The sequence below is a fragment of the Plasmodium brasilianum genome (genome assembly GCF_023973825.1).
Source record: "Plasmodium brasilianum strain Bolivian I chromosome Unknown PB_00_02, whole genome shotgun sequence".
In the NCBI taxonomy this organism is placed as follows: Eukaryota; Apicomplexa; class Aconoidasida; order Haemosporida; family Plasmodiidae; genus Plasmodium; species Plasmodium brasilianum.
The window spans coordinates 113,835-129,044 of record NW_027122950.1 but is presented as its reverse complement, the minus strand read 5'-3'; the positions used below and the strand labels follow the sequence as shown (position 1 = coordinate 129,044).

Below are 15,210 nucleotides of genomic sequence, written 5' to 3'. Positions count from 1 at the left end.
ATTTGTTGAATATTTATCAAAATTTTATATTACATAATAATTATTAAGTCTTTTTTTTATTAAAATATATACATTTATACATATATATATCAATTTAATATAAAACATTCATTCCCGTATATAGAATACAAAAGACGGCATATCTATTTTTAATTAAAAATCATTAACTGATTTTCTTAAAAACCTGATAAAACAATAATATTAGACCAGAAAAAGATACAAAATAAAAAGAAAAATAGTTTAGTATAATTATATATTATAGCAGTTCCACATAATTATTTGAACTGTTCAATTATATATTCGTTCTAAAGCATAAATATATATATTCATAGAAATATATCCTAATACACAAATATATATGTTATACCATAACATGTAGATAAGAAAAACACGTTAATTAAAATCCAAATTAGGAAAATTTAAAACATACTAATAAACAAATAAACGTAAATGATATATTTTTATTGTTGTATATAAGGTGTTCAGGTACACATATGTGCACTTATAATATAATATGATATTAATTATATATATGCTTCTTAAGTATCTGACTAAAATTTCTACAATTATTTCGTCATATTGATGAATTCATTACAAAAAAGTATATATAGCTGATTATACAATTTACTTAGTCATTAATTTAATTTTGTTATATTTTTCATTATTTCTTAAGATCTTATACAATCCAATAATAAGCATAACTGATAACGTAATCATAATTACGCTAAATAATGCTAAGTAAATATAAAATTATTCAATCTCCTTCAACTGTTCTATAGATTTATACAATTCACCAATTAATGGGATACTTTCAATATTATTCTTTATACTACCCCAAAATGCGAATGTTGGTAATATTGATAATCCCACACCAAATAAGAAAAAAATAAAAAATTGAGCAACTCCAAAACCGTAACTTCTAAATTTTATTTTTTTTAAAGCTATGTCACAAATTCTTCTATTTCGTTCAACTAAATTATCATAATTTTTCTTTTTTATCCATTTTTTTTCAAAATGGAAATGTTTTCCATCGAACATTCCACTATCATAATCCACAACTTCTGTATAATATTGCGCCTTATTTAATAAATTTCTATTAATTTTTTTGTTATTTTCGTTGGCCCATTTTTCACTACTAGATACATAATTTTTTTTGCACCTTTCATTATTTAGTGAATCCCCTTTTAAATGCGCAATATTTGAATCCTTATCTAGTTTATATTTTGCTAATAATCGATATTTTCTTATACCTAATTTTCTATCATTATTGTAGTTGTCATAGAAATATTTGTTAAACTTTCCCTAAAAAATCAATATATTTTTAATTTAAATAATAATTAATTTATGTTAAATAACAGTATTAATAAAAATAATATAGTGAGAATATTTAAAATAAATATTTCCTTATATATTATTTTTTTATTACGTTATTGCTAAGATCACATATCCAAGTTAAACCTATGAAAGCATATATTTTAATAAATAAGAATAACTTAATTTTATGTTCCATAATAAAGGTCTATAATATTCTAATATATAAAGTAAGTAAAAATTAACAATATTAATATAATATATTTTTAATGATAAAATGCATTATTAGTTTTTATAAATTAAAATTGATAGTCCTTTTTAAATACCTAATAAAATATATTAAGTGTAATACATTTTATTACAAGGACAAAAAAAGTTTTTAGAACATATAATAAATTATTTACATAATTTTATTTTAATGTAAATAATTTATTCAATAATAAAATAATCTTAGTTCATTGAAAAATATTAAAAAATAAAAAATAAAATAATTATGTAATATAGTGTAATAATTAAATAACTTTATTATTAAAACTTTTTAAAATAAAAAATGATTTCTAAATATTTATATAGAGAGAGTTTATATAGATTATAGATAATATATAATATAGATAATTAATTCGTCCTTATAGTAATAGAATAATTACTATTTCATAAAAGTTACAAATTAATAATTTTTATTTTATATAAGTTATGTTTTTGAAATTTTTTTATTATTTCATGAAATGTATTAATTATTATTATAATAGTAACAATAGATGAAAATAACAATATATGACATATCGTTCTGTGTTATTAATATTACCTCCCTCAGTTACTAGGCGAAAATATGCATTCTTGTTTGTTTTATAACATATTTTAAAATAATAAACATAATAAATAATATATGATAAAATATATATTTTAAGACTAATTAAAGATTCATCTTTTATTATTACAGTATAAATTTTAATTATATATATTTTATACTATAATTTTTAAATTAAAGATTTTTAATTTTACAAACATAATTTTTTTTATTTTATTTACATATATATATATATATATTTATGTGTATTTTGATGAAATTAGATTAAAGAAAAAAAAGTGACGATATACATAAATTATTTTATAAAATATAATAGAATCAAAAAGTTTTTAATCTAAATATGTATTAGTTTAATTCAATCAAGAATAAAAATACATATTTTTTGATTATTGAATTAATTTATACTAAATTGTTAAGTGATTCCTACGTAGTACAATTAAGCAATTGTAACAAGAATGTAATATATGTATTTAATCTTTCTTTCATTAATAGAAATCTGTAATACACAAATTAATAATATTCTACTAACTTATCCCCTTGAATTTAAAACTGTACTAAAGAAAAATTTTTAATATCCTTCCTTTAGTCATAATCCTAGGACAAAATCCTTACGTATGTATATATATCAAATGCATAAAAAATATTATTTCGTAAAATATCATAACTTTGTATATTTATAAAGAGAAAAAAAATTAATGTTCTTACTACAATTTTCATTAACAAAAAGATCAATATTTCTTTTGTATTTATTTACAAATATTAAATTTAAGATGCTGAGTTTTAGCTGTATTTATGCTAATAAATGTAATTCTTAATATTTTTCTTGGATATGTAATACATTTTCAAATGTACGTACCTCATGCTTAACAAATTGAATAAGAATCTTAATTTAAGATTTATTTTTGAAATTACGGGAGAGCATTTTGTGAAATATTATAATTATTCATACTATAATACTCATATATAAATATCACAAAAATTCATATAACCTATCCTTATGTAAGTAATCCTTATATACATAATAGAGAGTAATATTTTAATTATAACATATAATAGCTTATAAAATTAGTAAAATAATTATTGAACATGTATGAACTATATATATATATCAATTTACTATTGCAATATATTTATATTTTTAAAAGGAAGTGTAATGTTTGAAAAAAATCTTAGTCATTAATATAAATTAATTATATTTTTCCATATATATAAGTTTCCATTAATTCCCTAGTAAAAGCATAAAGAAAAAATTCATTGAATAACAAATGTATAAATAATCATCTATATATATTGATCTCATAAGTACAAATAAAATTTATCCTTAAAATTTACTTAAATATTATATTATGAATAACTTAATTTCATTATATATATTTTACTCATTTTAACTATATACATGTAGTTTCAGAAAGAAGAAAATAAGTAATTTCTGTATTATGCATTTCAATATTAGGCTAACTTTGGTTCAAATATATATTAGCTACATAGTGTCGATAACAAATATTTATATTACCCGTCTATAATAGATATAAAAGTAATATTTATTAAAAATAATTAACTTCATATATAATATAACATAAATAATAAAATATCAATCTTGATATAAACCACTCTTTTAATTCAAATATATTATAAATTATTATATTCTTAAGGAGCTATTAATATTTGATTGTAATAAGTAAAATTATATTAGTACATATGAATATATCCTAATTAAAATATAGAAAAAAAATATATATATATAATAAAAATATTTTTGTATGAAGTTTTGTAATATGTATTTCTCATTATAATTTTTATTTCAAAATAGTGTTTGCTAAAAATACATTAATATAAAAAATAAATATGCAACAAAAAAACAAAAAAAAAAAAAAAATTAACAAAAATAATAGTAAAATTTTCTCTATTCTTCTCTATCTTGTAAATGAATTAATTATTTATATTCATGATTACATGCCAGAGTTGTTTATATACAGTCTGCATTAATACATATATACATTTCCTAATGTGCTTATTTATTGGTGTAGAATATTATAAACATGGGTATCTACGAGTAATTCAAAGTCAGAATATTTATACTTATATTCATATATAAAGGGTGCTACTTCGATTTAAACTAAATTAACTTTTACGTTTGTATTTATACTTTTTCATTTTTTACATTCTTGTTTCATATTTCCCAGTTTTTACAATAAATGTACAATATAAAAAACCCTCTAAAAAAATCATCTATAAATGTATTCAAAAGTTTACAATTTGGAATCGATATAGAATGGGGATACACTTCAATTATTATTTTTTACAAATTAATTTAAACAACCTCCTGTACAGGAGGATTAATGTATATTTTATTTTTTAATCATTTTAATTATTAACAACATTAAGAGATCATCTCTTTCAATAAACTTTATGCATTGGTGATATTCTCCTTTTCGTTCATAATAATTTTATCATATGTTTTATACTTTCCTATTCACATAAACTTACAATTACATGCAAATAACTAAAACGGGGGAACATCAGAAGGTAGTTAGAGACCTAACGTGTAAATAAATTTTCAGTACACAACATTTATATATATATATATTTATTTATTTATTTATTTACGCGCTTCCTGTTATGACTTTTCAATATAAACACTCTAACACGCGCAAGAAAAGCTAGTACATGAAAAAAAAAAAAATATATATATAAACATGCTATATGCGTACGTAAGCATACATTTATGAATAATGATATTCGATGAGAGTACACAACATTAAACTAATTGGTAACCCATAATTTTTCATTTATTTATATACTTAAAATTACTTAATGATAATAAATAACCTATTCGATATATTTTATTTTAAATGATTTTAATATGCATTGGTGTTTTTATAAAAGTATTCTTCTTATGGGTTCCTTCGTTCGCTTCACATATGTACGAAACAACAACATAAAAAAAAATCTACATATATATATATAAAGCTCAGACATCAAAATGAACTGCCATAATGATTTCATAAGACAAAATAGATAAATGAAGTTGTAAAAAATATATTTCATTTGTTTTATTAGTTATTATTATTTTTGTGTACCGTCTGTTTATACAAGAAAACACACCTCTATCAACCGTATTATAAATATAGATAAATAATTAAATATATTTTTCACGTTTAAAAAAAAAAGATACGTCTTTTGAAATGTAGAAATATACATGTATTAAAATATATAAATGGATACATTATATTGTATAAGTATACATATTTATATATAGGCACGCGCCTATACGCATTTACATACATGTATGTTCATCGCCAATGCATATATACATGGCATATCAGAATAGATGACATATATAAATTTTTCGAAAACAATATTTATCAACTTTTATATATCTAATTCCCAACAAATTATATAATTAAATGCTTAATTTTTCTATTTTTCACCCTCTCATTCATGCTAAGGAAACAAAAAGTAATTTAGGAAAATGCTTTAAAAAGATACACAACCATTTTATTTCTGTCTCTTTTTCATAAAGTACTTGTGTGTATATCCATTTTCCTTTTTAGAAAAACATCTTTGTAATTTCTGTTTGAACTTAAAAAAAAACGGAAAACAAAATTATCTTAAAATATCAAACTATACATATACATTGTGTATCAGTATTAACCATATTTCATTATATTTTACTTTTTTTTATTTTACTGGAGCCACTTTCCCATGGCCTTATCAGATAATGTTTATCTCCTTTTTTATTCCTCCTTTTCTAACATAACCTTCATTCAGGATGATTAATTTATCTTGATAAAGATACAGTTAACCTATAAAAAGAAAGCGTATAATTCATGTACCCAGCGATAATTCCCTCAATTCTCATATTTTATATTTATTAGAATTTATGCATTTACATTTCATTAATATTTAAGCCTACAATGATAAGCAATACACCAAGTGAAAAAAATAAAATAAGTATACCAATTAGTATTACATGCATTAATACAATAATTATAACAGTTCTATCTTATACTTACCATACATTGACTTTTTTACAATTGTAAAGCTAAATTTATAATTTATCTTATTTTTAAAAATTTATACACAAGGAAATACTATTACAATTTATTAATATATTATTTTTTTATTTTAATTTTTTACATACTAACTTCAAAAAAAAAGAAAGACAAAAAGTTGGGTTAAAGTCAGATAAAAGGGAGAAATGAAAATTTCAAATAAAGAAAATTTTAGGGATATATATACATGTACATTTTATATTATATTCTCATTCATACATGTATATACATAAAAAGCGTTCAAAAAAAATGAAAAAAAAAAGATAAAACTGTATATATAAATTGAAGAGACTCCATAATGAAACAATTTATATACAGTAAAATCAAACAGAAATTAAAATATATACATCGAAGTATATAATATATATTGGAAAAAAATTAAAAAGAAAAAGAAAAAAAGTAATAATTTTTTTGTGTTTACACCTTGTATCATATGCATAGTCTTCAATTTATAGTTATATTTAAAAAAAAAAAAAAAAAATCATTATAACATTAGAACAATGCTATATATTGACATACAATGTCATTTTATATATAACACTTGTATTAAAAGAGTGTATTATATGTTGTTTTTTTCATATGGTTATATATCACAGTTCAGTAACTTATATGTCTGTCTATATTAAAATGTAAAAATAAAAAGAAAGAATATTTTAAAAAATTCATAATATATGAATTGAATTCTTATATAATACTCTAATAATACATATATAATTTGTTCACAGATATTTATTTTATTTATTTATATATTTGTTCTCCTATACTAATTTTTTTATATTGCAATTCTATATAATTAACAATTAAGAAGGTTCCTTTAAATATCGTTTACAGCTGTTTTTTAATTAATATATTTTATACGATTTACTTAAATTAACGTACTACTTTATTTCGAAATTTCACAATTTTTTAAATTATAATATTATCTAAATATTAAAGACGTCATAGACGAATATAAAATGATTGTGAGTTACTATAGTAATCCTGTTTAAAAGTCAGTGCAACTAAAAATATTAATTATCTGTAACTATGTTTTCATATTATATAAAAATATAATTTTTATATATCATTATCTGTTGATACAAAAGTAACCATAAAAATCATAATCAAATATAATATTAGACCACTTCATTTATAATTACAATAAATAATAATATTTTAATTATAGTGTTCTTTGAAATATATATTCTATGAATTCCGCGGAAACGTACAAATAATTACAACAAATATGACTTCTTGTGTGTAATGTTCCTTTCTATAATTTTCATCCTATATTCAATTAAAATAATTATATAAAAATATAGAAATATTTAAATTGTTCTTTGATTTATCCATAGTATCTTATATTTACATGGGCTTCTGTAATAACCATCGAAGTCTAGTATATTATTATAATTCTGATAATATTATTTGATAGAATATTTGTATAAACCTCGTAAAATACTTTAAACAGTTTTTATAAATTTATAAATCATTTTTATTATAACATATAATCTAAAAAAATTTTAAATTCATGGATATTTCAAATTATTATGAACAATATAACAATAAATATATAGGTTATTTTATGAAATAAAAAAAATGAAACAATTGTAATAAATTACCTTTCGATATTTCTTCCCAAAATTTTAAGTAAATAAGTATCGATATTCTCAATTTTTACATTGCCTTTTATTAAACAATTACCATATAAAATAGAATTGATTCTAATTCAATTAATAATTTTTTTTTAATATAGTTGATAATGTAAACGTAAAAAAATACATTATCACAATAATTTATGCCATATATATGCTTATATTTTATTTATAGAAAAAGATATTCTATTCAAATAAAATAACATTTTATGTTAATAATATATATATAAATATATATGTTTTTTATTTAAACAATAATTAGAAATATTTTCGCTGTCATACAAAATTTTCTATATATGATGTTATTATGATCTTCAATATATATGCATTTATAAAAAATGGGATATTTATACGTTATTTAAGAGATTAAACGATATATTTTTAAATTCATTCTATTATTGTAACTAAAATATATATTAAAGATATATTATGAGTTTGATTAGAAAATATGAAAAATTAAATTTAATATGTGAATTTTATTTATTAAGTTTACTCGAAAACGGTTGAGAGCAGAAACATATTCTTTAAATTTTTTAACTAAACGGTAAAAAAAAAATATATTAAATTTTGGATTATACCTTATTTAAGAATATATAACAAATATTGAAAATATTACGCATTTACAAGTTATATATTAAAACAAAATATTCCTTAACATTTATTTTGTTTAAAAATTGTTATTATTTTTTGAATATATTATAAATTAATATAAACATTATTATTATATACAATTAAAATTATTTTAACAACTTACATCATATATTTATGCAAAGAGCGTAAAGAGCACGAATATGTAATTATTTATTTACAAATAATTACATGTTTTTACAATGGTATTATATATATTTTCATTCTATTTAATGAAATTTTTTTATTTTTTCCCTCATACAGAGTATTTTTCTAAATTTACCATCATGAAAAAGCCTTAATAATAAGACTAAATTGCGATGTATTAACTAATACAAACGAATTAAATTCAGTTCACTATTTTAAACATTCAACGACATAGGATATATAAAAAATACTTAATATATTTATAAATAAATTTTCAATATAATAAATATAAAAACAATTTTTAAAGAACGTATTAATGATATAGTAAATCATTATAATAATGAAATATATGTTTTTAACTCTTTAAGTGCATATAATTAATTTTACCACGATAGTAAACTATTATAGATTATTCATATTTTAATATGACATTTTTTTTTTTATATTTTTAATGTCTACATTATACTAAGCATATAAAATTAGCAAACATATATTAAAATATTTTTTACAATAAATATATTTTATTATACGTTTATTATAAAACCTTAGGGAATAAATATCAAGTTTTCTTAAAAGTAAAAAGAAAAACATAAAACTATATATATGAATACATCAAAATACTTTCACCACATTACTTTAAACATATAACAAGATACATTCATTTTTACCCAAAAAATAACAAAAAATATTTTTAGTTTAGTCAATATATAATAGTTTTACTCTGGAATATTGAAAATTAGAATGTACAATATTTTATAATTCAAACATTGATTAACACCCTATTTAAAGACAATTATATAAATTGTCTTATTATATATGAATTATAATATAAAAACATATATTTTTCATAAGAGTCCATTGACATACTCACATATATATTCTAATTCATGATGTATATTTAGTAATTCTGTAACAATTGCAGAATATACATGTTTAGAAAAAAGGAAATTTTAAATTCACAAAAAAACTAAGAACATATACTTTAACTATTGTACCCTAAAATTATCACATATATATGGGTTCAATTATAAAATATATGAAATTATGGGAAGGTTTATTAAGCATAGCAATAAGGATAATACATATATCAGTTCATATTGAAGATTACACAAACTAACATATTACGTATTATAGATTTTACCTTTTCCTGAACTTAATTTCTTGATATTTTTTTACTTTTTTGTGGTAGTAAAAAATTCCTAATATAATGGTGATACCCAGTAATAGGAGAGGTATACAATAAATTATATAAATTAGAAAAGGTTTAGTTATAAAAGTCCAGTCTTTTTTTAAACTATTATTTACAGTAACCTCAGATGTATACCACAAAAAGTCTAAATTAAGTTTCCGCAAGAAAGCACGTAAGGGTCTTGACCATTTACTTTCTAGTGTTGCATTCAATATTTTTAACAACCCCCCAATAATTCCATAACCACAAGAAAAATCTAATATTATAGAGATTGATAAAAACAAGAATAAGAATAAAGGTAAACAAATTCGTACTTTTTTTTTTTTAAATATTATTTTTCTGAAAAACTTATCAGTAATAGTTCTGTTGTTTTTAAGAAAATCTAAGTAATCTAATTCTTTGAATATTTTTTTTTCTATACGAGAATATGCTTTTGTTTCAAACATAAAAGATTTATTTTTCATATGTTGCTTATGACCTGCTTCATTCACTGATGCGCTTCCATTTGACTGCTTTTTTGTTTCTGGGGTTTTTTCTTCATTGTTAGATATGTACCTTTTTTTGTTTGATTCATATTTTGGTATATATTCTTGTAAATATAAAGCACATGAATCCTTATCTTGTTTATATTTTGCTAGTATCCTATATGTGCTTTCATCTATTTTCTTTTCAATCTTGTAGTTATGAATCGTAGACATCTTAAATATACTCTAAAAAAAACAAAGTAAACATTTGTTATTTAATGAATGAAATATTTTATGCTAAAAAAGCTTGTTAACAAAAATAAAACACTAAAAATGGTAATAACCAAAATATTTTCAAGTAATACTTTCATACTACGTCATTTTTAAAATGGTATGTCCAGGATAAAAGTATAAACGCATAAATTTTAGTACGTAAAAGTATCATCATTGTTTTTTCCATGATATAAAATTTTAATACTATAACTTATTCAAGAAAGAATAAATAAACAATAGTATAATATTCTTTTAATGTTAAAAAATAATTAATTATATATTTAGTATTTTTTTCATTTTTCTTTTATGTATTTATGATGCGATAAAAAAAAAAAGTACATATAATATCTTTAACAGCAGACACAAAGAAAAATATCTTTAATAATATATAATAAAATACTTATCTTTATTTTTCTCTTAATAAATTAATTTTTATTAAAAAAAAATAATTTGAATACATTTATAAATATTCAAAAAATATAGTTTAATTATTTAATGTGGAACAATGATTAAATATTTTTTTATTGATCACTTATAAATATGTTAAAATAAAAATAAGTTTACTGAATATTTCTAAACATATATTTCATGTAGCAGCATATATAATGTAGAGAATATAGGTAATGAATTTTTCCTGTATTTAGATAATAACCAATTTTAGCAATATTTTTATTTTAATAATCCTAATTTTAAGAACCATTTGTTTTCAAAAATTGGAAATTAATGTTATATAATATAAATTATTATAATATTCTAATAATAATAAGGTTAAATAAAGCATAGTTACTACAACTGTTTATATTATATTAATTGCGACGCTTTAATTATTTAATGATCTATAATGTATTTAGAAAAATATAATTTACTAGATATTACAAAATATATAATTTAATATATATTTAAAAATTCAATAAATGAGAATTTTTTATTTTTGTATAATAATTTTTTTAAACTACGATTTTAAATTAAGTTTAATTCATATTACTTGTAAATGAATTGTTTTTAAATTCTACTATATAATTTATTAATTATTTCGTTTTTTAAATAAATATATATATATATACTTAGAAGAAATTTTAATATTATATAATAAAATAAAAGTAATAATATATATTAATACTTGCATAACTCCATAATTATTAGAATATCATTGTTTCAATAATATATTTTTTTATGCAATAAACAATAAAAACACATAGATATTATTCTTTACGTTTTATTACATTAAGCACATATAAGTAATAACTATAAAATGGAATTAATTGAGGAACTACGTAATAGTAATAATTAAATATTAAAAGTACGTATAAACTTATATATTACAACAACTTTGTCATAAACCATATTAATAATAACACTCATGCATTTTATAGTAAAAACGAAATTACACTAATTTGTGTTGAACAGTTCTTAGAAATAACTTGAATACTAACTCGCGCATATAAACCAAAAATATATTTGTATATATGAATTGTATATAAGAAAACAGTTTGTGTTTTTTGTTTTGTTTTATTTCATTTACAAAATGAGAATTTAAATATAAGTGAGTTCTTATCAGTGAATATAAACTATATGTATCATTTCGCATTTTTGCAATAATATTAAATCTTTACTTATATATTTATAAAAGACCATAAATATAGTACAAATATATAAATAAATACCTACATATGATGAAATGATTGTAAATATATGTATTTATTTCGATTACTATTGATGATAATTTAGATTTTTATAGATACATATATTGTATGTTTATCATGGTACAATTATTAGAAATCAAATCCCCTCCCCCAAAAAAAAAGAATTTTACGTAATTAATAATAATATATAATTAAAGTTAACTCATTAACATAATGATTTAATAACATAAAAAATAAATTCATAATATATAACGTAAGTTTATTAAATTTCAAATTAATAAATATTTAATTGATTTTTACTAAATTTAATTAACACTCCAATTAGGAATAATAATAAAATAATTGGTGTAAACTCTTTCCATAACTGTTATTATATTGAATCCCTCAATTAGTAAGAAGTTATAAGCATAATTAAAAAATATAATTTTATTTTATACATTTATAACTGTACATTTATTAAATCTATAAAAAACAAAATATCTGTTAAAAAGACGTTTACAATTAATTTAAAGAAAGTAATACTTCTTTTTAATTAAGTCACCGATTAATAATTTTGGACTAAAAAAGTAAGAGAGTTGAAAAAAAATTACATCCATGTTTTGCTATTAACAACACGAAATACCCTATTAAATTAATGAGATAATGCTTTATGCTCATTTATAAATGAATTTTATACAACATATATGTATATATATATCATTGAATAAAAATATACATATACACAAATATATTATGGAAAAATATCAAATTAGGTTAAATCAATTCTCTATATAGCAGATTTTAAAAATACAACAATGAAAATCACTAAAGATTAAAAAAAAGTATTTTTATATTTAATATCAAATAGTTAGATATATATATGTGTTAATATAAAAAATTTGTATGCACATCTCTTATTTATATATTATTTTTAAGTATACTATCATCATTTTATTCCATATTTGATGTTCTTCTTATTAGTAGAATTAAAAATATTATAACATATTTTTAAATTACCTTCCTTTTTTATTTTAAAATTTTCAGTCTTATTAGAAGTATAATTAATACCTGATAAAATTGAAAGATCCATAAATACTAAAAGCACATAAATTGCTGATAATTTTGGAATTAGTATAAAGGTGATTATTTATGAGCTACCTTCATTCTCTTAAATCAATTTGCCACAACATAAATAAACAAAAATGTATGATAAACACAAAAATATAAATATATTCTAGTTTTTTTTTATTATTTATTTATTTTATTTTTTTTTTTTATTTGATGAATAATTAACAAATTTTGCAGATATTAAGATACTGATATTACTTATTTTTTATTAAATTCTTCTAAACAATTTACTAAAATATTAAAGTCTTGTCATTTTATTAATTTCACACATTTTAAAAATATAAATACAACAAAATGATAATGAAATTATATAAAAGCGTAAATATAAATATTACACAAATCAATCCTTTCGATTTTATGAATAATTCTTATTAAAAAATTTTCTTTTTTAATAATATGATGACTCTCTTGGAATTACATTTTTTATTTTTTTTAAATTTTGTTTTTCAGTATTTTTCTCTATTTTACATTTTAGAATTATGTTGTTCTGATTTAATTGTAATTAACCAATGTACATATGTAATATAGATTTTTAGTTATTGCCAATATTATTAATTATTAATACATTATGGAAAAATATATGATAATATATTTTGAATTAAAAACTTTTAGAAAAATATAACGTAATTAATTGTATAAAAAAGGAAAAAATTAGTAGATAATTAGTATAAGTTTACATGTTTGATATTGCTGAAATTCATGTATCCATATAAAAGAATATGATGACCATATAAGATTTAGAGTAATGCATATTATATTATAACAAAATTTTTAATTATATTATTTTATGTATAAATTAAAATAAATAAGTAATATTATAACATGTTACAGCTTATTTTTAATTTTTTTTTTGTGTACCATTTCTTTTCTATTTTTTAGAAATTTAATTATATATTAACATTTATTTGTTACAAAAAAAAAACTGAAAAACCCTAAATATATATATATGTTCATATACATGTATTCTGACAGATAATATATTGTTATTAATATTTTTTATGTCCGTCACTCATATTTGATTATATAATGTGCAGTATAAGGCATTTATTACATTTTAATTATAGTAAGTCCTTTAACATATGATAAATAATATATAATAATAAAAAATATTGCAAAGTTTTATGTGATAAGAAAGCCATTATTATTATACTAACATTTCACAATATTCAGATATTTCACTATTACCATTATTAATTTTAATAATATTTCTATTCTTGGCATTCGCTTTAAATATTGCAATTTTTATAGATATTTCTTTAAATTCTATTTTTATAGTTTTGAGAATTTTTATGAATATATTTATATATTCTCCCTTTATATTTATATATTTATATATTAATTTATTTAATAATTTTTTTTTTTTTAAAACAAAATTATAACACCTCAAGAATTTGATTTTTACTAAACTAGATTTGATCAACTTGTCATTGTAAATTTAAATGTAAATGTTTTTTTAAATTTATGATATTTGGTTTATAAAAAATATTACGCTGTATTTATAATGTTTCAAATATAATAGTAACTGATATAAACACACATAATACGAAAAACGTTTTAAATAATATTATTAAATTTTTGAATAGATAATATAATTAAACAAATATTACCCATAAAATTGATATCATTTAAAAATTAACCAAATCATATCTTTTCTTTTCCATTTGGATGAAGTTATTAAAAATCTATTTATAATTTATCATTATATGAATACTTCATTCTATTATCCTTCTTTCAATCTTAATTTTTCATTTTGATTTACTAACATATTATCTGTCCTTTAATTCTTTATACATATATTACTAATAAAATATTCATCGATTTTCATAATAAATACAACGATAAAAAAAATAACAATATAAATAACAATTAAACATTTCGAAAATATAATGTAAATAATACATTATTACTTATACACAGATTCTTGTGAAAAGCTTAATTAATAATAATGTAGA

The 15,210-nt window shown here is 18.8% G+C and overlaps 2 protein-coding genes across 2 annotated transcripts; both read right to left on the bottom strand.

The window, feature by feature from the left end:
• Positions 1-750: 750 nt before the first annotated feature.
• MKS88_000087 (fam-m protein) lies at positions 751-1,510 on the bottom strand (the record flags this gene model as incomplete). The annotated part of the gene is made up of 2 exons (XM_067219419.1): positions 751-1,302; positions 1,427-1,510. 2 exons carry the CDS (start codon positions 1,508-1,510, stop codon positions 751-753), a joined length of 636 nt encoding a protein of 211 aa, XP_067070245.1.
• An 8,209-nt stretch (positions 1,511-9,719) lies between these two features.
• MKS88_000086 (fam-l protein) lies at positions 9,720-10,695 on the bottom strand (the record flags this gene model as incomplete). Its single annotated transcript, XM_067219418.1, has 2 exons — positions 9,720-10,481; positions 10,609-10,695. 2 exons carry the CDS (start codon positions 10,693-10,695, stop codon positions 9,720-9,722), a joined length of 849 nt encoding a protein of 282 aa, XP_067070244.1.
• Between the last annotated feature and the right edge of the window lie 4,515 nt (positions 10,696-15,210).